Source organism: Eimeria necatrix, genomic scaffold (assembly GCF_000499385.1).
Source record: "Eimeria necatrix Houghton genomic scaffold, Enh_scaff34, whole genome shotgun sequence".
Lineage (NCBI taxonomy): Eukaryota > Apicomplexa > Conoidasida > Eucoccidiorida > Eimeriidae > Eimeria > Eimeria necatrix.
Window position 1 is genome coordinate 138,601 of NW_013655336.1, and position 17,228 is coordinate 155,828.

Consider the following 17,228-nt stretch of genomic DNA (forward strand, 5'->3'; position numbering starts at 1 on the left):
TTGCTAGAGCGTCAGCAGCAGCAGAGGCAACAACAGTGAAATTACGTGGTCCACGAAGTGTGTCACGCCACCACACGCTGCAGTACTACAAACACAACGCAGTAACTCTAATTTCGCCTGTTAAGGACGTTAAATGCCAGTAGCAGACCGATCCAAGGGCAGTGATGGTCGTGGGTGCGAATGCAGACGCCGCAGTCCGCGCAGTGCTTTGTCCTCAATGGCTGCAACGCAGCAGGATGCTTGCGACGATCCATACACCCACAAGGATTGCTGCGGCTACTGCTGCTACTTTCGCGCCTTCTGCCGCTTCTGCTGCTTTTGGTTTTGCTGCTTTTGCCTACCTGATACATGCAGCACCGATCACAGAAACGCAGCCTCACTCCATATTGACACAACTGTCTTTTCCTAACAGAAAAAGGAACGGCAGCAACCGTAGTAGTTCCCGCTGCTGTTGTTGCTTCAGTCACTGTCGTAGATGCTGTAGACGTTGGGACATATGAAGAATCGGGAGGCTTTGCTCGGCCCAGCTGCACCATCTCCCATTCCTGCTGCTGCTTCTGTGTACTGTGCGGAAGAGCGGCTTCAAGCTCGTCTGCCATGGATGCTGCCACGGCAATATCTGATGCAGGGGCACCTGATGTACTGGCAGCAGCAGCTGCTTCTGTTGGCCTATTGGCATCCTTTCGACCACTCTGTGGTCCCTGAACATGGATGGAAACATCGGGAGCTGCTGCTGCATGGTCGTAGGCTGCTGTCGTCCCTGCTGCTTCTGCGGCTATCTGGCGCTGGCGTCTGCTCTGCTCCCGGAGCTTCTTCTGTGCCTCCATCTGTGCTGTGTCCGCCGCTGCGGCAGCGGCTGCAGCAGCGGCTGCCGCTACTGTTTGACTCTCCTGAGGCACGTGGTGAGCGCTACTGCCGAATCTACTACTGCGTCTACCAGATGTGGGCCCCTCTCCGTTGCTCCTGCTGCTGCTGCTGTCACTTTCGCTGCCACCGCTGCTTCCTTCCCTGCTGCTGCTTCTGCTGCTGCACTCAGCGGGATGCCTTCTTCGGGTTGCCCTGTAGCCCCGCCGGCTCCGCTGCCTCCTTCTGCTCCTTCTGGAGTCGAAGTGAAGCACATTGTTGCAACTTACGTACACCTGACGAAGCGACGCCCCATGGGGTCCGCCAGCTGGCCAAATGTCAGCAGGCACGCCACAAATAGATGCAGCGGAAAGTCGTTGCTTCTTCTGTCCCCGCAATCCCTTCTGCTGATGCTGCTCCTGCATGTGCTGCTGCTGCTCCTCCTCCTCCTCCCACTGCGTGTGACTTTCGTCGGGGGGCATCGCTGAGGGCGCATTTCGAGAAACGACAGGTAAGGGGCTGCTCTCCCGTCGTTGCCGCTGTTGCTGCTGCGGCAGCTGCTGCTGCATCAGAGGGTACGGCATCAGCGACACTCCAGTAATCGCTGTTCTGTCTTCGTCGCTCGAGCTTTTAAGTAACGGCGCCCCAAAATGTTGCTCTTGCCGAAAGCGCTGTTGCTGCTGTAGAGTCTGCTGCTGCACCTGCTCATGTTCGCGCTGCTCTTCGTGTTGATCCTGCATTATCGTCGGTGGCTCCGCTTGCTGCGAGAGGCTCAGAAATTTAGCACTGCCACAGGCTACTGGCGGTGCGGGCACACGCGTGCTGCGGCTGCTGCTGCTGCTGCTACTGCGCGTCCGAGGAAGCACAGGCAAGTCTCCGTTCGTTTCTTCTTCACAAAAAATGTCCAAGCTCGCGCTGCTGCTGATACTTTGGTTACTGCTGCTGCTGTTGCGGCCGCGAGGAGCAGCGGTGAGTCTGCCGGTCACCCGTAAAGAGTTATCATGGCCGTCGCTGCTGCTGCTGAAGCTGCTGCTGCTGAGCTGACGAGGGGCCTCATAGTCCTTTCGGCGCCTCCTAAAGAAACGGGGAAGCTGCCGAACTCCCTTTGGCGTAGTTCGTTGCCAGCGCTGCTGCCGACCGCGTGCTACTGCTGCTGCTGCTGCTGCTGCTGCCGCAGCTGCCTCTGTCGCCGCTTTTGTGTAGTAGCAGCTCTCTTTTGTGCTGCAGTTACTGCTGCTGCTTTCCCAGCTGTCGTCGTCCTCGAGTTCAAAGCGCCGCAACCGACTGCTGCTGCTGCTGCGGCGGCGTTTTAGCATCTGCCGCTGCTCCGGAGGCAGCAGCAGCGAGGGACAATAGCGCAACACGCCCCTGCAGCAATGCAGCAATTACACAGCAGCAAAACTCCAGCGGCTGCAGCCGAAGGCGGTAGGAGGAGCAGCAGGAATAGCGTGGCAGTGGCAGCAGCAGTAGCAATAGCAGCAAGTTGCAACTGCAGCAAAGTAGCACTACCTATGTGAGCGCCCAGCACCAAGCCTAGACAAAAGCAACAGCAACACCAGCAACGGAAGCAGCACCGGCATGCCTTACGGATCTGTGCTTGCAGCTACGAAGTAAGCGGCGACGGTAGCAGCAGCCACAAGCCACGTTGCTGCACCCCCAGCATCTGAAAAGGAGAATAAGGAAGGGTGTATAGCCACCAGGGCACCAAGTATGCCACACCGCAGCAGCAGCAGCACAAAGCCTACACAGAGTGGCCCAGGGGAGCCGCAGTCGTCATCGTCACAGACTGTTTCATCGTAGGCTGTAGCGGGAGAGGATGAGATTTCGAAGGTGGCCACGCTGCTATCATAGCTTCTTGCTTCTTCCCTGAACCTTGCTTCTGCTGCCGTTTCTGCTGCTTCGACTTGCAGGTGCGGGCGCATGGGAGACCTGTGAGGGGCAGCGGCAGCGGAGGTCGCGGCCATGGCCAACTTTGTTGTGCTTTCACTGCTGTCACAGCTGCCCTCGCTGCTGCTGTTAACGCTGTCCTTGCCCTTGCTACGCTTTATCTCTTATTTTTGTCACCCCAATGCAACGGCGAGCTCCAATGCACCTTGAGGTACCCCCTACGTGCGCGACCTGACACAACTGCTGCTACTGCTGCTGCTGCGCCTACAAGTCCTCTTAGTCCAGGAAATGGCAATTAGGCTGCGTATGGCTTTCCTGCATCTGTTATTCTTGTTGTTGGTGGTGCTGCTGCTGCAGCACTACTTCGCATTTGCAATGCGAAACGTGATGCTGCTCCCGCAACTTTTGCTGCTGCTTGCGTTCCTGCTATTCTTGTTGCTATTTCTTTTCCAGCTGCTGTCTCTGCTAGTCCTCCTGCTGTTGGTTTCGCTGCGTCTGAGGACGCCGCTTCAGCTGCTGTGTTATCAGAGCATTCCGCCCACAGGGGTCAGGAGAAAGGTTTGGGGCCGGCCGCCGAAGCCCAATCGCAGCAGCCAGTGTGTAAACAAGCCTCGGACAGTCTCAATCTGCTGCTGTTCAAGGCGCTGTTCTTCTGCTGCTGTTGAAGGGACGGGGTTGCCGCTGGTTGCTGCAGCAGAGAAACTTCCGGAATGCCTAGTTGCGCCCGCACTTGTTGCTGCTGCTGCCGCTTCCGCTGCTCTTCAAACCAATGACGATCCACTTCCAAAAGTCCTCAGAAGAGGCCTCATTGCTGGTGACATTCAGTGGTGCTGCTGGCGTTCGCGTCGCTGGTGCTGCTGTTGCCCATGCTTAAGACACGGGAACTCCAGAGCTCCCAGGGGAGAGTTCCGAAGATTCCTCCCGTTTTGGCGGGAAAAGAGGTGTTTGGGGAGGAGCCATGCGCACAACCCACAACTGCAGACATAATATCTCTGGATCTGATTTTTCTGGCTATTGCAGCCGCTGCCGCTGCCGCCGCTGATGATCCTGCACCGACTGCTCGCAGCCTGCACAGTTCCCGCCGACTTCCACATATTCTTTGCTCTGTTTGCACCCTAACTGATGTAAATATGTTGAGTAGGACTTTTCGTGCACATGCTGCTACTCTGAGCTGCTCAGACATAACCACTCGTACCACACTCGACGGCAGCTGCAGGGGCCCCTGCAGCAGCCGCAGCATCTGCAGCAGTAACACCCTCAAAAGTAGCATCAAGTACTGCGGCACTGCTTGTGAAGCCCACTTACGAGGCTGGGAGGCGGCAGCAGTATGCGAAGTGTACTTCCTGCGGACGGGTTAGCAGCAGCTGCAGCTGCTGTTGCAGCTGCTGTGCTGCAGCGACAACAGCGGAACCCCACCACAAGAAGAAGACTTCTCTGAGTGCCTGACGCACAGGGAAGTCTCCTGTTGAGCACAAATAGCAGCAGCCGGCGCTGCATAGCGGAGCCGAGGGCGGAGCAACTGCTGAAACGGCAAGGGCAGCAGCACAAGTAACGGTGGCAGCATCAGCAATTAATCACCAGCTGTGGGCAGCAGAGTCTCTTCGATGACTGCAAGCGCTCGCGGGTTGTCAGATGATGCTGCAGTCACGGCTGCAGGTGGTTGCCTACCAAGCGGAACCACCGCAAGCTTTATCGGGGCTTTGCACCCCTCAGACTACTGCCTCAACAGGGCTTTGCGGCTGTGGGCCTTAGTGTCTCCAAAGGCAACAAAGAGACTCGTACGGCTCCTCACAGACGGAGACAGAGCAGCGTGTAGCTGCGTCTGTAAGACATGGTATGCTGTACTAATGGCACTGCTCCATTTGCCTTTGTTACAGAAGCAGCAGCAGGTGCATAGTCGCTTCAATCTTTGCCTCTGTACATGCACGTCATTTCTCTTTGCTTTCCTGGTCTTGGGTCCTCTGTGGTTGGTGCAGCGGCAGCAGCATCAATAGCGGCAGCAGCAAGAGAGTCAGTCAACTTATTGTGGGCGCTATGTTTGAGCTCTTCGCTGCAGGCGAAAAGCTCTTCTGTCTCCTCACCTCCTTTCTGCTGGCTTTGGGCTGCGCGGTTTTCCTGTAGCCTTCAGGGGTTACTTTTACAGGTGTTCGCTTCTGGAGGAGATGCAGCACGAGACCTATGCAGACTACCAGGTTAGCTGCTGCTGCTTTTCATCCTGCTGCTGCGGCAGTTGTTCTTGCTGGAATTATTGATGCAGCTCTTGTCGTTGCTGCTTCTGTGGCCAGGATGAGTTTGTGAGGCCGCTCTGTCACTTTGCTGCTGCTGCTACGGGGGCTGCTGCACTGTCTTTGTTCGTGAAGGAGCAGCAGCTTAGTCACTAAGAAGCGAGGGGCTTGTTCGCCATCTTGGTTGCTGTCACTGCTAGCTAAGTGAGCACTTGCTGTTGCGCGTATTCCGGTCAACGCCGTTTTGCTGCTGCTGCTGCGGTGGCTGTGCTGCAGGCAGCTTGTGTGGCGGCACCTGCTGCACTTTCCGAAGAGATTGCGAGGGACTGCCACAGAACATTCCCTGAGCTTCCTTTCTTCAAGGATAAGGCAATGTAAACCACTGCTGCTGTTGCTGCTGCGGCTGCGGCCGTAACGGCCAGAGCTGGCAGTTCTGTCTTAACTGGTTGCTCGGGATGGTGCTGGTGCTGCTACCATGTCAGGGATGTAGAAGCGCTGACCTATGGAGCGCCCTTGACATCACCATGCGCTGCCTGCTGCTCCCTTCCGTTAACTTTTGTTGCTGCTCCCCTTAGTTTTTAGTGCTTCTGTGCTGCTGTTTTTGTGCTCCTGACCCAGGCAGCAGTCCCTGCACCGAGTCTTGCTCGCCTGTGCGTCTCGCCACGACGGCGTCGGGTACTGCCAGGGTATGAACTATTTGGGCGGCCTCTTTTTGTACGCACTGCAGGATGAGTTTGTGAGGCCCCCCTGTCACTTTGCTGCTGCTGCTGCTGCTACGGGGGCTGCTGCACTGTTTTTTGCCTCGTTCTATTTGGCTGGGAGCCTTGTTGCTAGCTGCCATTGCTTATGTGTGCCTCATGTTGGTCGCTGCACTTTGCTTTTTCTTGTCACGTCTGCCTTGTTATCTCCCTTTCTGGTGCTTCTTTACCATCGCCGATTACCTTGGTAGGCCAAGAATGAGACATACAGCATAGGAACTTGGGTTTGTGTGGATGTTGCAGGAGGCTTACCGATGTTTCGTCTCCCTTCTGCAGAAATGGGGTCTGCAGCGCCTCTATGCTACAGACCTCACGGCCATCAAGGTGGGGAGGCTGCTGCTGCCACAGCCACCGCTGCTCGATTTGCTGCAGCTTCTGACTGTATCCGTTTGTGCTGCAATGTTCGTGAGAAGTCGGGCGTGCGCGTGTGTTCCATGCTACGTGTGTTGCATGCAGCCACATGGCAGTATTCTGCGCTTGTTTGATGGTTTTGTCAGGGGGCCTGTAGACACCCCTTTTCCCAATGGTGTGGTTGTGTTGCTCCTTTCAGAGTCTTACATTTGCCTTCGAGCGTATCATGGAGGCCTTTCTACCTCAGCTGCGGGAACACTTCGTATGTGTCCCCCTCAGTTTCATCCCTGCTTGTCCTCATCAGCGTTCCCTGTGCATTTGGATGTCACTGCCTTCCTTTCTGACCGTATATTAGTTCCCATTCCTTGTCCTTCTGCATCGCATCTTGTCCAATTCCGTGCTCTCCTTTCCTGTGTCACTGTGCGGCTGTCGGCTTACCCTGTGTCGTTAGCCCCTGCGGGGTTCTGCGGGGTTCTTATGTGCTCTCGGCCTATCTTTGCCCTCTATGTGCCCCTGTCGCTTTCGCGAACCCTGCTTGGGTCATTTGCCCATGCACTGTTGTCTCTGTTTCTCGCTGTATTTATGTCAGGCATCCGTGGGTATCCGCGGAGAGGCATACTTGCTGCAGTGGTTGCTGCCTGTCTTCGCAGCAGACTTCCCAATCTCTTTGTCTCTCCGGGTTCTCGACCTGCTAGCCTTGGGAGGCATGAAACGTCTCCTGCAAGCGGCTCTTGCCCTCCTCGACGCCATTCAGGGTACTGCTCTGCTGCTGCTGCGTCTGCTTTTGCGGTCTCCAATGCAGCCCTTGAATCAGGCGCCTACTTCACCAAACTGCAGCTCTCAGCATATTCAATGCTGGCCCTGTTGTTGCTCCAACTGTTGCCACTGCTACAACGGACGCATGCAAAGTGTGTTCGTGTGTTCACTTTGTAGAGCCCCTGCTTTCTATGGGGCCCGAGGAGGCCTTGCCGTTTATCATGGCCGCTGCTGCTGCAGCTCCCTTCGCCGCTAGCAAAGCAAAGAACCAGCAGCAGAAAACACGCGCTGCGTCTTCTGGCGGTGCACCGCGGTCGCATCAGCAGAAGACACAGCAACACGCTCCCCAGCAGGCGCGTGAAGATAGGCTGCGGCAGCAGCGGAAACAGCTGCCGTGGTACCGCCAGGTGTCTTTACCTCGCCGCAGTTGCTCCCAAGAAATTGAAATGCAGGAGAAGCAACAGCATAAACAAAACATCCCAACGCCAGACGGCAGCAGCGAACTGACCCCCGGCGAGGCGTGGCTGCTGCAGCGCATGCAGCGCTTCCACGTGACAAATAAAATGATAGAAACACTGGAGAGGGTGTTCTTCGATAACAAAGACTGCAGGCTTTGCATCGAGCCAGGTAACGCTACTGCGTCTTCCACTGCGGCAGCAGCAGCAGGCCCTCTCGCATGTGTAACAAGGAAAACCGAAGTGCCATTGTGTCCTCATAAACTTCTACCATAAGTTTGCCTTTCATGTGAAGCCAAGCAGCGAAGTTGAACAAGTTCGCTGCACTTGTTACTTGCGTTGCAACGACAAGTGCCAGTGCCCTCTACAGCGACTAAGTCAAACGCACACGGCATCCACTCACCTCCATTTCTTCAGGACCAGAAATGTATGCTGCGATTCCTGCTGCCACATATGAAAGCCTCCATCGCTGCTGATGCTCTACTGCGCTGCTTTGTGCGCTGCAGGCGCTTCCCATGACCGTCATTGGAGAGTTGTGTTCGTCTTGCCTTGTGAAAAGGGCCCCAAAGGGAGCCCCCAAAGACACCGGCAGCTGTGTGGGCGCCCACCGCCGCCTCTGCATATTATTAGTGACTACTTTGCCCCTGCTCGGCCCTCAAATACAGCTAAAGATGATGCTTAGGGCCTTCCGCCGTGACACTGATTTGCTGCAGCAAACGCTGCAAGACAGCGGCAGCAGCCACGGCAGCAACAATCTACGTGCTGCTGTTGCTGCCGCCGCTGCTGACAATTTTGGAAATGTTATGGGCCTTCCAACTCAAAATTTTCAACTGACAAGGGCCTTTGGCCTATTAAATATCGAAAGACAATGACTGCGAAAGCACGTGGCCTTTGGGGTATGCGCACTCCTCTTTTGCCACCAGCCCTCCTTTCTGTGTCCACTGAAGGCCCTTCTTACATTTCTTTGGGCCCTCAGGAAAAGAGCGTCTTTCTGCAGCGCCCACAAAAGAAGCGGGGTGGTTTCCCTCCACGCACTGGCTTAACAGACACGCGTTTCAGCAGCAGCAGCAGCTGCACTCGCTGCCTCTAACACCCTGTAGCAATTCGGGAATGGGTCCCCGAGTATACGCTGAGGCATCTAATGCCTTTTTGTTAGTCTCTGTCGTCGCAACGGAACGGCCGCTGTTGCTGTTGGAGCAGCAGGGGCTGGCATCTGGGCACCTATTTCTGCTGTTGATGCGCCTGCTGCGGATCCCGCCACCACTTCAGGGCTCTCTTCTGCGTAGCAAGGGCAGCAAAGGCGAGGGCCTCAGCATTTGGGTCGCAATCTTCTTTAAGTGGGCCAAAGAGCCTTAGAGATGCTCGAACGCTGCAGGCGCAGCAGCAAGTGCTGCTGCCGTCGCTGCTGCAGGAACTGCTGCCGCGCAGCATCACTCGCCCCTCTGCCCTGCAGAACGTGCCAGGCTCTAACGGCGGCGGGGGCTCAAAGGCCACAGTCCTCTCAGCAGTAGCCCCCAAGCCTCGTCCCCGAGGGGAACTTCGAGGTTCTCCTGGAGGGTACCAGACCCAGCAACAGCTAATTACGCCTGTTCCATCATCAAGCTCTATCGTGTCCATATGTGCTGCTGACGCATCTCGAGCTGCTGCTGTTGCTGCGGTATAGTCCGGAGCAGGCCCTCTCAGCCTGACTCGGGTGCAAGAGACAACAAGGCCCTCTATGCATATGCCTCGGCAACGCCATGGGCCCCACACATGCAGCTCCTCGCCGAAACGGGCGCGGGTCCCAGTAGGCTTGGGGGCCTCAAGAGGCGCAAGACCCCCCTTAGTGGGCACTCCAGGAGAGAGAGGACAACGTACGGTATGCTTCTTCTGTGCTTTCGCTTCCAGCCTGTTGCACAGCTCTTGCTTGTCTTTCTCCTGCTGCTCTATCCGCGGCTGCTCTATATGCTGCTGCCCGGCCCGCTGCTGTTGCTCCTTGTGCCTTTGTTGGTGCCTCTGCCGATGCTGCCAGACAGCCGCACACCTCCGTACTTCTGCAACAGTAACTCGTAAAAGAGCCCCTGTGATTGTTGGGAACTCAAAGTCCATTAGTGCGAGAATCGCCGCCTAGAGGCGCCAAAGAGCGCCTATCTGGCGAGCGCCGACTCCTTGTCTTTGGCACAGGGTAGCATGCGCGCACAACCGAAGGGCTTCCGTGCAGCACAGCTTTACAGGGCTCTGAGGCCAGCCCTGCGAAGATTTGGTTCACCACACAGCCAGAACCTGGGATTCTGTCTTTGGCTCCCCACACAGAATCACCACAAGTTCACACTAGGGCAAGCTGAAACAACACGGGAAACCAGCGGAAGAGCGAATGTCTTGTGGATATAAACACAATGTAGAGGCACTTTATCAATGTAGATGCGAAAGCAGCAGTTGGAGCCATAGCTGTCAAAGAAACAGCAGGCGTAGCAGCGGGGACTGCTGCAGCAGGATCGATGCCTACCCTGCACTGATCAGCAGAACATCTGTTTGGTCATCATTTTGATGCGACCTTCCGCAACCAGCAAATTACCAATCCCCACAGGGCTCCAGCGGCAACAGCAGTGACCCTGCTGTTACGAGTACTGCTGTTGCAGCGACAGCAGCTGCCGCTCTAGTCGTGGTCGCAGTGCTGCTGCTTTTGCGTAAACAGAGCTCGTGAACAGTTGCACTGTAATTTATTGAAGGAAAGCACACTCTGCGGACTTAGCGGGCTTGGTGGGCTGGAAATTTTTACACCGTCCTCTTTCTTGCGGCTGCTGTCGCCCGTCCTGCGGGTTTCGAACCTTGTGCGAGGAGATCAGCCAAACTGCGATGTCAGCAGCAGCTGCAGCAGCAGCAGGAAACTCTCTGTTACTGGGTGCGTTTCGCTCTCCTTGTGAGTCATTCAAGGCTTCTCGGGGATCCCCCCCCTACCGAGAGATGTCAACTGCAAGCAACAGCTGGGGGCCGCAGGTAGACCCCCTGATATCCGTGGAGGAGCTTCTTTCGGAATTATCTCGGCAAGAACAGTTGCTCATTCTCGACTGCAGCATGACCGAATTGCCCGTGTTCGGGAATCGTTGCGCCGAGGAAGAGTACTTGAGGGGTCCCCGCATTCCGGGCGCGCAGTTTTTCTGCATTGATACCTGCAGCGACAGGAGTAACCCATACCCTCACATGCTGCCGTCGAGGGCGCAGCTGCGAGCCTATGTGATAGCCTTGCATCAGCAGCAGAAACAACAGCGACAAACGGTGCAGCAGCTGCAGCAGCTCCACGATCAACAAGAGAAACGGGAGCAGCAGGAGGAGGAACGCCAGGTACCCGTTCAGCAGCAGCAACTTCCGAAGATCGTCTTATACGACTCCGTAGGCTTTTTCTCAGCGTCACGGGTGTACTGGATGCTTCTCTGGGGGGGCCTGACGTCGCGCGTCCTGGACGGCGGCATAAAGGCGTGGGTCGCCCGCTCACTTCCCGTAGACACGCGGCCTTTTAGCAGGGAGTGTCTCCTTCCACTTCCTGAGACCGTCGCTGATTCCGCCTCCGGAAAAGACACTGCTGCTGCCGCTGCTGCTGCTGCAAGTCAGTGGGAAGGGGCGGGCAATGGAGAAGATCAAGACTCGCTGGTTGTGTCGTACGTGGACCTCTTGAAGCTTCTGGACGAGGCGGCAGGCACTACGAAGGAGGATTCTACCAGTGGAAAGAATAAGAGCGAAAGTAGCAGCAGCAGCAGCAAGGATTCGTTCTTGTTGGTGGATGTGCGCACCCACGATAGGTTTTCGGCGAGATGCGGGGAACCCCGCGAGGGAGTCTTTGGAGGGCACATTCCCACCTCCATCAACCTCCCATTTACAACGCTTTTGCAGCCCCACGCGTTCTTCCCCAGTAGCAGCTGCATCAGCAGTGGCCCCACGACTTACCTGTGTCCTTTTGGGACTTCCGTGAGGGCCCCTCCCTTTGGGTACGCCACCCTGAAGACGGGAACATCATTGCTTTTTCCTTTGGGGCCGCTTCTTACAAGCGCGAACGTCAAAGGTGTTAGCAAGCAGCTGGAGGCCTTCCAGCAGGAGCGGCAGCTGCAACACCAACTGCAGCAAGAACAGCAAGACGAACAGGAGGTGCCGCAACACAAGCGTCCAGAGTACCCGCATTTGGACTTTTCGGAGGCAAAACGAATTGTATGCACTTGCGGAAGCGGCGTATCGTCGTGCATCCTTTTCTGCGCGCTTCTTGAGGTACGCGGCTGCGTGCGAGTGTTGCTGCTGGGCTGGTGTTGCTGCTACGGCTCTTGCTGCTGCTGCTGCTGCTGCTGCTTAGCGAGCGTACAAGAGAAAGGGCCTGGGGAAACGCATCGCCTTGTTGGCTCGTGCCTCGCAGCGTCTGCTTCCTGTGCTGCTGCGACTGCTGCTGGGACGTCCGATTAACATTTTGCTGCAGGTGGGCTACCCGGTGTCGCTGCTTTCTGTCTACGACGGCTCTTGGACTGAATGGGCAGAAAGGCGCTTGGCAGAGGCGCCTTTGGGGGGGCCCCCGGGGGCCCAATACCCGACGCTGGTCGTCCCCCCTCCTACACAGCAGCAGCAAGAGGCCCTTCTCGCAGTTATCATTTCAAGGGGGCTTTCTACGAAGAGTTCTTGAGACAAATATGGAGTTTGGCCACGTGGCCTTTAAAAGGGCTCCTGCGAGACCCCAATGGCGGCAGCCAGAGGGGCCCCTAGGGATCCTTTAGGTCCCTTAGGGGGCCACTGGGAATCCTGTGGTTCCTCGTTGGCACTAGAACATATCTTTGCCCTCTAGTTGGCTAGTAAGAGCCGCCACCGTTGGATGAGGTTTCCGTGCAGTCTTGTAGCGTCAACTTTCAAATCCCAAGGTGCCTGGAGGCTCCTGATTTGTTAAGGTTTTATGAGTTCTCCCGAGGGCTGCAGCTTCAGTTCACACAATGCAGCAAGTCAACCTCTTCAGGCTGTCTTTTTGGGTACTTCCGTTTCTACTGCTGCTGCTGTTGCTGCGATACACATATTCTCACTACGACATTTTACTGATGGCAGCGAGCGACCATCAGCGCCTTCGCACGTGCTCATTGGTACGAAAAATGACACCTACAATAGAAATGGATAGAAACACAAACACACGAGGGGGGACGGCTAACAGGTAGTTGCAGGGGTCAGGAGATGGAGAAGTTTCAGGAGAACGCAGAATATTATTCATATGTGTCTGCACGGGGAATACAGCTACGCAGGTAGCAGGGAAGAGCGCAGTTTTGCAGTGCAGGCTGTTGAGAGCGGAAAGGACAAAGACGACGTCCTTGTCCAGCGGCATCAGAACGGGGGAAAGAGAGCGCAACCGTTAGCGCTGGCGTATTTGCAGCTGCAACCAAACCTTTTAGTCGCCTCACCACCCCTGCCCTAAGGCACTCTGTGTATCTGTTCAAGCGTCACTAGTACGCACCGCTCGTCACGCGATAAGTCTGTTCTCAGTAGGTTCCATATTATGGGGCGCTGTGGCCACCCCGCGGTTTCGAGGCACGCCAGGAAAGATAGCAAGAAAAAACTTGAGCCCAGAGCGACTCGAACGCCCAGCCTTCTGATCTGGAGTCAGACGCGCTACCATTGCGCCATAGGCCCGTAGAGCAGGCTACGGGTTACACGTATACATAATTACTGTAAGCACATAAAAATTAGGAATTGTCAGTTCAGCGTTGGATTATGCATTCAAAAGCCTATGAAAGAAGGTAGCAGAGGAAAAGGAACGTAAATAGCTGCAGATAGTGGGGTTATTCTGAACTCGACACAGAAGGGCTGCTGCAGTAGCTGCTGGATTGCGGCGGTTTCGTCTTTGCTGCTTGCGGTGAAAGTATCTTTGTTGCTTCGTGGCACAGTTGCGCCAGAAATCGCCTGGCGCAGCTGCGCTGCTGCTTGTCTGCTTCGTGTGCTACTTGTTGAGAGGCTGCTGGCGCGAGTCGCCGCGCGTTTGTGGGCAAGTGGTAGTTTAGCTGGTTTTTGTGTGCCAGGTTTGACATTTGCCTTATTTCAGGACCAGCCTCCCGTTTATGTCTCCTTTGTACCGTTGCTTATTTATATTCTCCGTTTCCCGTGTGACTTTGGCTTGCGAGTCCACCATCCACTTTGGCACGTAACGCAACGTTTGCTTTTCGCTTTTCTCACTCTCTGTTTGCAGTTCAGTCTTTTTGTTTTACTAGCACAAGAACTTGAATGTTGTGTCTGTCTTCTCCAAACTGCATTCACCAGCATATGGAAAGATTTTAAGCACTCGTTAGGGGAGGGTAACTGTGGTCCTTATTCGTATATATTTCACACGGTTTTGCACTTTCTTCTTAAAGAAAGCTGTTGCTATTGCTGTAATTGACACCAAGAACACCACATAAGAATTTTAAACGATTCTACCATTACTTTTGGCTGCACCCTGATTGCTGCCATTTGTGGAGACGCCTCCTGAGCAGGCTCTTTGAGCAATGCCGCCGACGCCTGCCAAAAGACTTCTTTCCTGATTTCGGTTGTGTATTCAGTTCCTCTTCAATTCGCAGCGCACTTCTTCCTCTAGAACGCACGATACACAAAAAGCCATTTTAGCGCCGCTCGACTACGCGCTGCCGTTGCCACTACACACCGTTAAACATAGGCACGCCTCTTACCAGTTTAAGGCATTTATAGCACAGATGAGTACCATGCAATCACCAGCGACCCAGAACACCGCCATACGAGCAGTCTTAGTGGCTGTCATTGGAGAAAGCTACTTACAGCAAATTACATTCGCGACGGCGAAATCTACCTACTCGAAAATAGGTTAGGTAGCAATGAAATGGACCTACTTATCGTTGCGTCTACCGCATATCTGAAGAAGTATGTCTAAGTATAGGGGATATGCTTTCCTTGAGGTGTAAAGAAGTGCCAAGGCCATTGTGTTGTAGCCTGTGGCAGCTCATGGCAGCTGTTCGCTTTCACAAGGCGGCAAAGAGGCACTCATCATTTTCCTGTTCTCCGTTTTTGGGTGAGCTTCACAAATGGATATGAAACGCATCTAGACAGGAGGAGGACATAGTTTACTGTACCATCTCCCCAAAGCTGTTGGCTTTTTTAGAAAACCACTGCGGAAGTCGCAGGCTCATACAAATACCAGTGCCTGCTAATTTAAGATTGTATCATATGTGCCTCTTCATTATTATCTTTGGGCAGTGCGGCATAGTAGGGTAACTCCGTGCATTGGGGTTTAGCCAGACTTGCATTGAGCACGCGAAAATACGAAAACACCCGCATTACTATGCAGACAATGGCGTCTGAAACCGGAAAGCTAAAAAAATGCAATCAAATCCCAAAGTTTTCGATCTAAACAAAGTTGCATAGCGGGTTTCTTTTGCAAATGCGCACGGACAGCTTCAGTGTAGAGATTGCCCCACTGCCTCTTTTGTCCGTGATATAGTATGAAATTGTTCATTTAAGGCATATACTGGCGTATTTCGACATAAGTCTCCGTGGCTACTGAGCAAAAGAATGCAACATAGAGGATCGAGCAACGGCTTCAGAAGAGGCGGGGCTTCCTGTCTCACGTCCGTCGTCGTTCCCATATCGTTTTCCAAGACGATTAGAGACGAGCTCTTGTGTACACATTCTCTCGCTCGAAGTGGGAGAATTCGAAAAAACAGGCAGAAATTTGTTCTTGGTCTCGGAAGCTTCGAACAAATGAAACAACTCTACCGGGCTCTGCAGGCTGGCTCTCGACCGCCACCCGCATGAACTTCAGGTCCTCCTACGTTGCTGCTGACTGGGCCCGCCGTAAGATCCGTGTGCATGGGTCCTAAAATTTTCTTTAGGGTCCTGACTACTGACACTCCAATAAATTTAGGAGAGCCAGAGAGGTGCCAGACAGTGCCGACTGCACGACTGCATGTTGGCGGCTGCGTGGAAGGCTCCGTTTGTCTAAGCCGCCAGATGCATTAACTTCACTCCTAATCTACAGATTAATTTGAATCTTGTTCATCTTAATATTGTTACACTCAAAATTTCCCCAACAGGCAACGGCGAACACTCACATGGCGACCGCCGGCTCCCCCATTCTTCGCCAGCACGTGGGGCGTAGAATGCCCGTTATTGTATGGCGCCTGCTGTTGATGCTTTGCATTCTCAGTGTTGCTGGTTATTACCTTAGCAGCTTTTTCCGCTCTACTAGCCAGAAAATACCACAGGCCAGTGGCGGCGCCCGATCAATCGGTTCCGGCGCTGCCCATGTCGGCAAGAGCCACGAAGACAAGTTGATCTCTGGGGACAGCAGCAATTTGCAAGACATTCTGAAGGATCCCTCTCATAGTAAATTTCCCGCCATTATTATTAGCAGCCTTCTTTCACCTAAGCCCATGGTGTGGGTACTTGGGGAACATCCGCGGGTTCCCTTTGCTTGTCTCGTAGTCATAGTGGTGGACGGGGACACACTGCGCTGCGTTCCCGTGACGTCGGATTTTGACGTGTACGTGCATTTGGAGTCGCAGCAGGAGCAGAATCTTGAGCCGCTGTCGAATGCATTGGGAACCTCTACGTCGAAGTACGTACAGCGGCAGAAGCCTCCGCAGCTAGTGCTGTCTCCTTGGCCTTCGCGTTGCTCTCCGCTCTCTGCCTGCACTCTTAGGATTCGCCTCTACGCAATAGACGCGCCTGAGACCTGGAAGGGCAAGCCAAAGCCAGCAGCGGCAGCAGACGCGAAGACAACCGTCTCATATGGTTCTGCTCATCTAGACGTTGGCGGGCAGCCCTTAGGGGTAGCAGCCTCTGCAGCCTTAGCCGCTATGGTACTGGGACGTGTTGTGCTGCTGCAGCCTCTGCGGAACGACAGGTACGGGCGACTCTTGGCTAGGGTCTTAGTGCCCAGCGTCACTTCGGAGACGACGGACGGGTTCCAGGCATTCAGCGACTACATCCAACAACTTTCGCTACTAGTTGCAACGCACAACGAAGCAGAAGGCGCCCCCTCAGGCGAGCACAAAGGAAACAGTTTCAAATCAGGGCGTATGTCCTCCAATGCGCTGCCTGCAGAGGGCCACCCCAAAAAGTGGGAGCGACATGAGGTGGGGTTGGATGGCCTCAAGGCTCAACAGGACCCTCCGATGGCCCTTTCTGCAGCCTCTGAGGCGCTGCAGCAAATCGTGGGGTCCCCTGAGGTGCCTTTGACAGCCCTCTGGAAGGGGTCATCACTGGGCGGAAAGGAGTCAGGGCAGCGTGTGTCGCTCAAGACCTTAGAGGAGGCTCAGCCTCCTCTGCTGCACGACGCCAGTGATGCCATGCTCAGACGAGGCTTGAGCTCCCTGTATACTGGAAGGGGTGCCGCGTACGCGGGGAGGCTGCAGCTGCTGCAGCTTCAGCAGCAGGCGGCAATTAGCAGCAGTGAAGGCATCTGGGGCCTCCCTCCTTCCTTGAGGCAAAGCCCTGCAGAATACAAAAGAGCAAATAGACGCAGGAACTAGGCGGATGTTTCCTACATTCTACATTAAACATACCTTCAAGGCCCCAGAAGGTCCTCGACACTATGCAGGACAATTGTAAGTCAATGGGGGATCCTTGAGTGCGAGTTTGCGCGCTTCAATACAGCAGATGCTCCCCGTGGTCTCCCCCGTATGGCCTAGTCCGGCCTTTCATTTGTTCCGAATGTTCGCAGTGCAACCACAAAGCCTCTAAGACGGCAAAGACCCTCTGGAGTTCTAATGATCAGTCAAGAAACAAAGAATGCCTACAGGCAACAAGAGCTAACCTGAAAGCCTAAGGGGAACCAGCAAGAGACGCGCAAGGAACAGCGGGTCTCCCTCCCCCTCCATTCCAGAGCTAATTTGAACGCCTTATCCACCAACGGCGTCCCCCAGAAGCTAAGCTGGGGTGTGGGAGCCGTGCCAGAGCCAAAACGGAAGTCGCGGAATCTAGCAAAGGCCGCAGCCAAAGGGCGTACAGAACTC

The 17,228-nt window shown here is 54.8% G+C and overlaps 5 protein-coding genes across 5 annotated transcripts; 3 read left to right on the plus strand and 2 right to left on the minus strand.

Annotated features, from left to right (window-relative positions):
* Window positions 1–107: 107 nt before the first annotated feature.
* Window positions 108–2,807, minus strand: ENH_00046170 (zinc finger DHHC domain-containing protein, putative; the record flags this gene model as incomplete). The annotated part of the gene is made up of 3 exons (XM_013585481.1): window positions 108–221; window positions 342–2,211; window positions 2,431–2,807. 3 exons carry the CDS (start codon window positions 2,805–2,807, stop codon window positions 108–110), a joined length of 2,361 nt encoding a protein of 786 aa, XP_013440935.1.
* A 1,527-nt stretch (window positions 2,808–4,334) lies between these two features.
* Window positions 4,335–7,551, plus strand: ENH_00046180 (TBC domain-containing protein, putative; the record flags this gene model as incomplete). Its single annotated transcript, XM_013585482.1, has 8 exons — window positions 4,335–4,564; window positions 4,787–4,922; window positions 5,232–5,329; window positions 5,574–5,691; window positions 5,957–6,037; window positions 6,264–6,326; window positions 6,654–6,819; window positions 6,998–7,551. The coding sequence occupies 8 exons, from the start codon at window positions 4,335–4,337 to the stop codon at window positions 7,549–7,551; spliced, it is 1,446 nt and encodes a 481-aa protein (XP_013440936.1).
* A 945-nt stretch (window positions 7,552–8,496) lies between these two features.
* On the minus strand, window positions 8,497–9,363 carry ENH_00046190 (hypothetical protein, conserved; the record flags this gene model as incomplete). Its single annotated transcript, XM_013585483.1, has 1 exon — window positions 8,497–9,363. One exon carries the CDS (start codon window positions 9,361–9,363, stop codon window positions 8,497–8,499), a length of 867 nt encoding a protein of 288 aa, XP_013440937.1.
* Window positions 9,364–10,110: 747 nt separating this feature from the next.
* On the plus strand, window positions 10,111–11,914 carry ENH_00046200 (3-mercaptopyruvate sulfurtransferase, putative; the record flags this gene model as incomplete). Its single annotated transcript, XM_013585484.1, has 2 exons — window positions 10,111–11,511; window positions 11,714–11,914. The coding sequence occupies 2 exons, from the start codon at window positions 10,111–10,113 to the stop codon at window positions 11,912–11,914; spliced, it is 1,602 nt and encodes a 533-aa protein (XP_013440938.1).
* A 3,409-nt stretch (window positions 11,915–15,323) lies between these two features.
* On the plus strand, window positions 15,324–16,745 carry ENH_00046210 (hypothetical protein, conserved; the record flags this gene model as incomplete). Its single annotated transcript, XM_013585485.1, has 1 exon — window positions 15,324–16,745. The coding sequence occupies one exon, from the start codon at window positions 15,324–15,326 to the stop codon at window positions 16,743–16,745; it is 1,422 nt and encodes a 473-aa protein (XP_013440939.1).
* Between the last annotated feature and the right edge of the window lie 483 nt (window positions 16,746–17,228).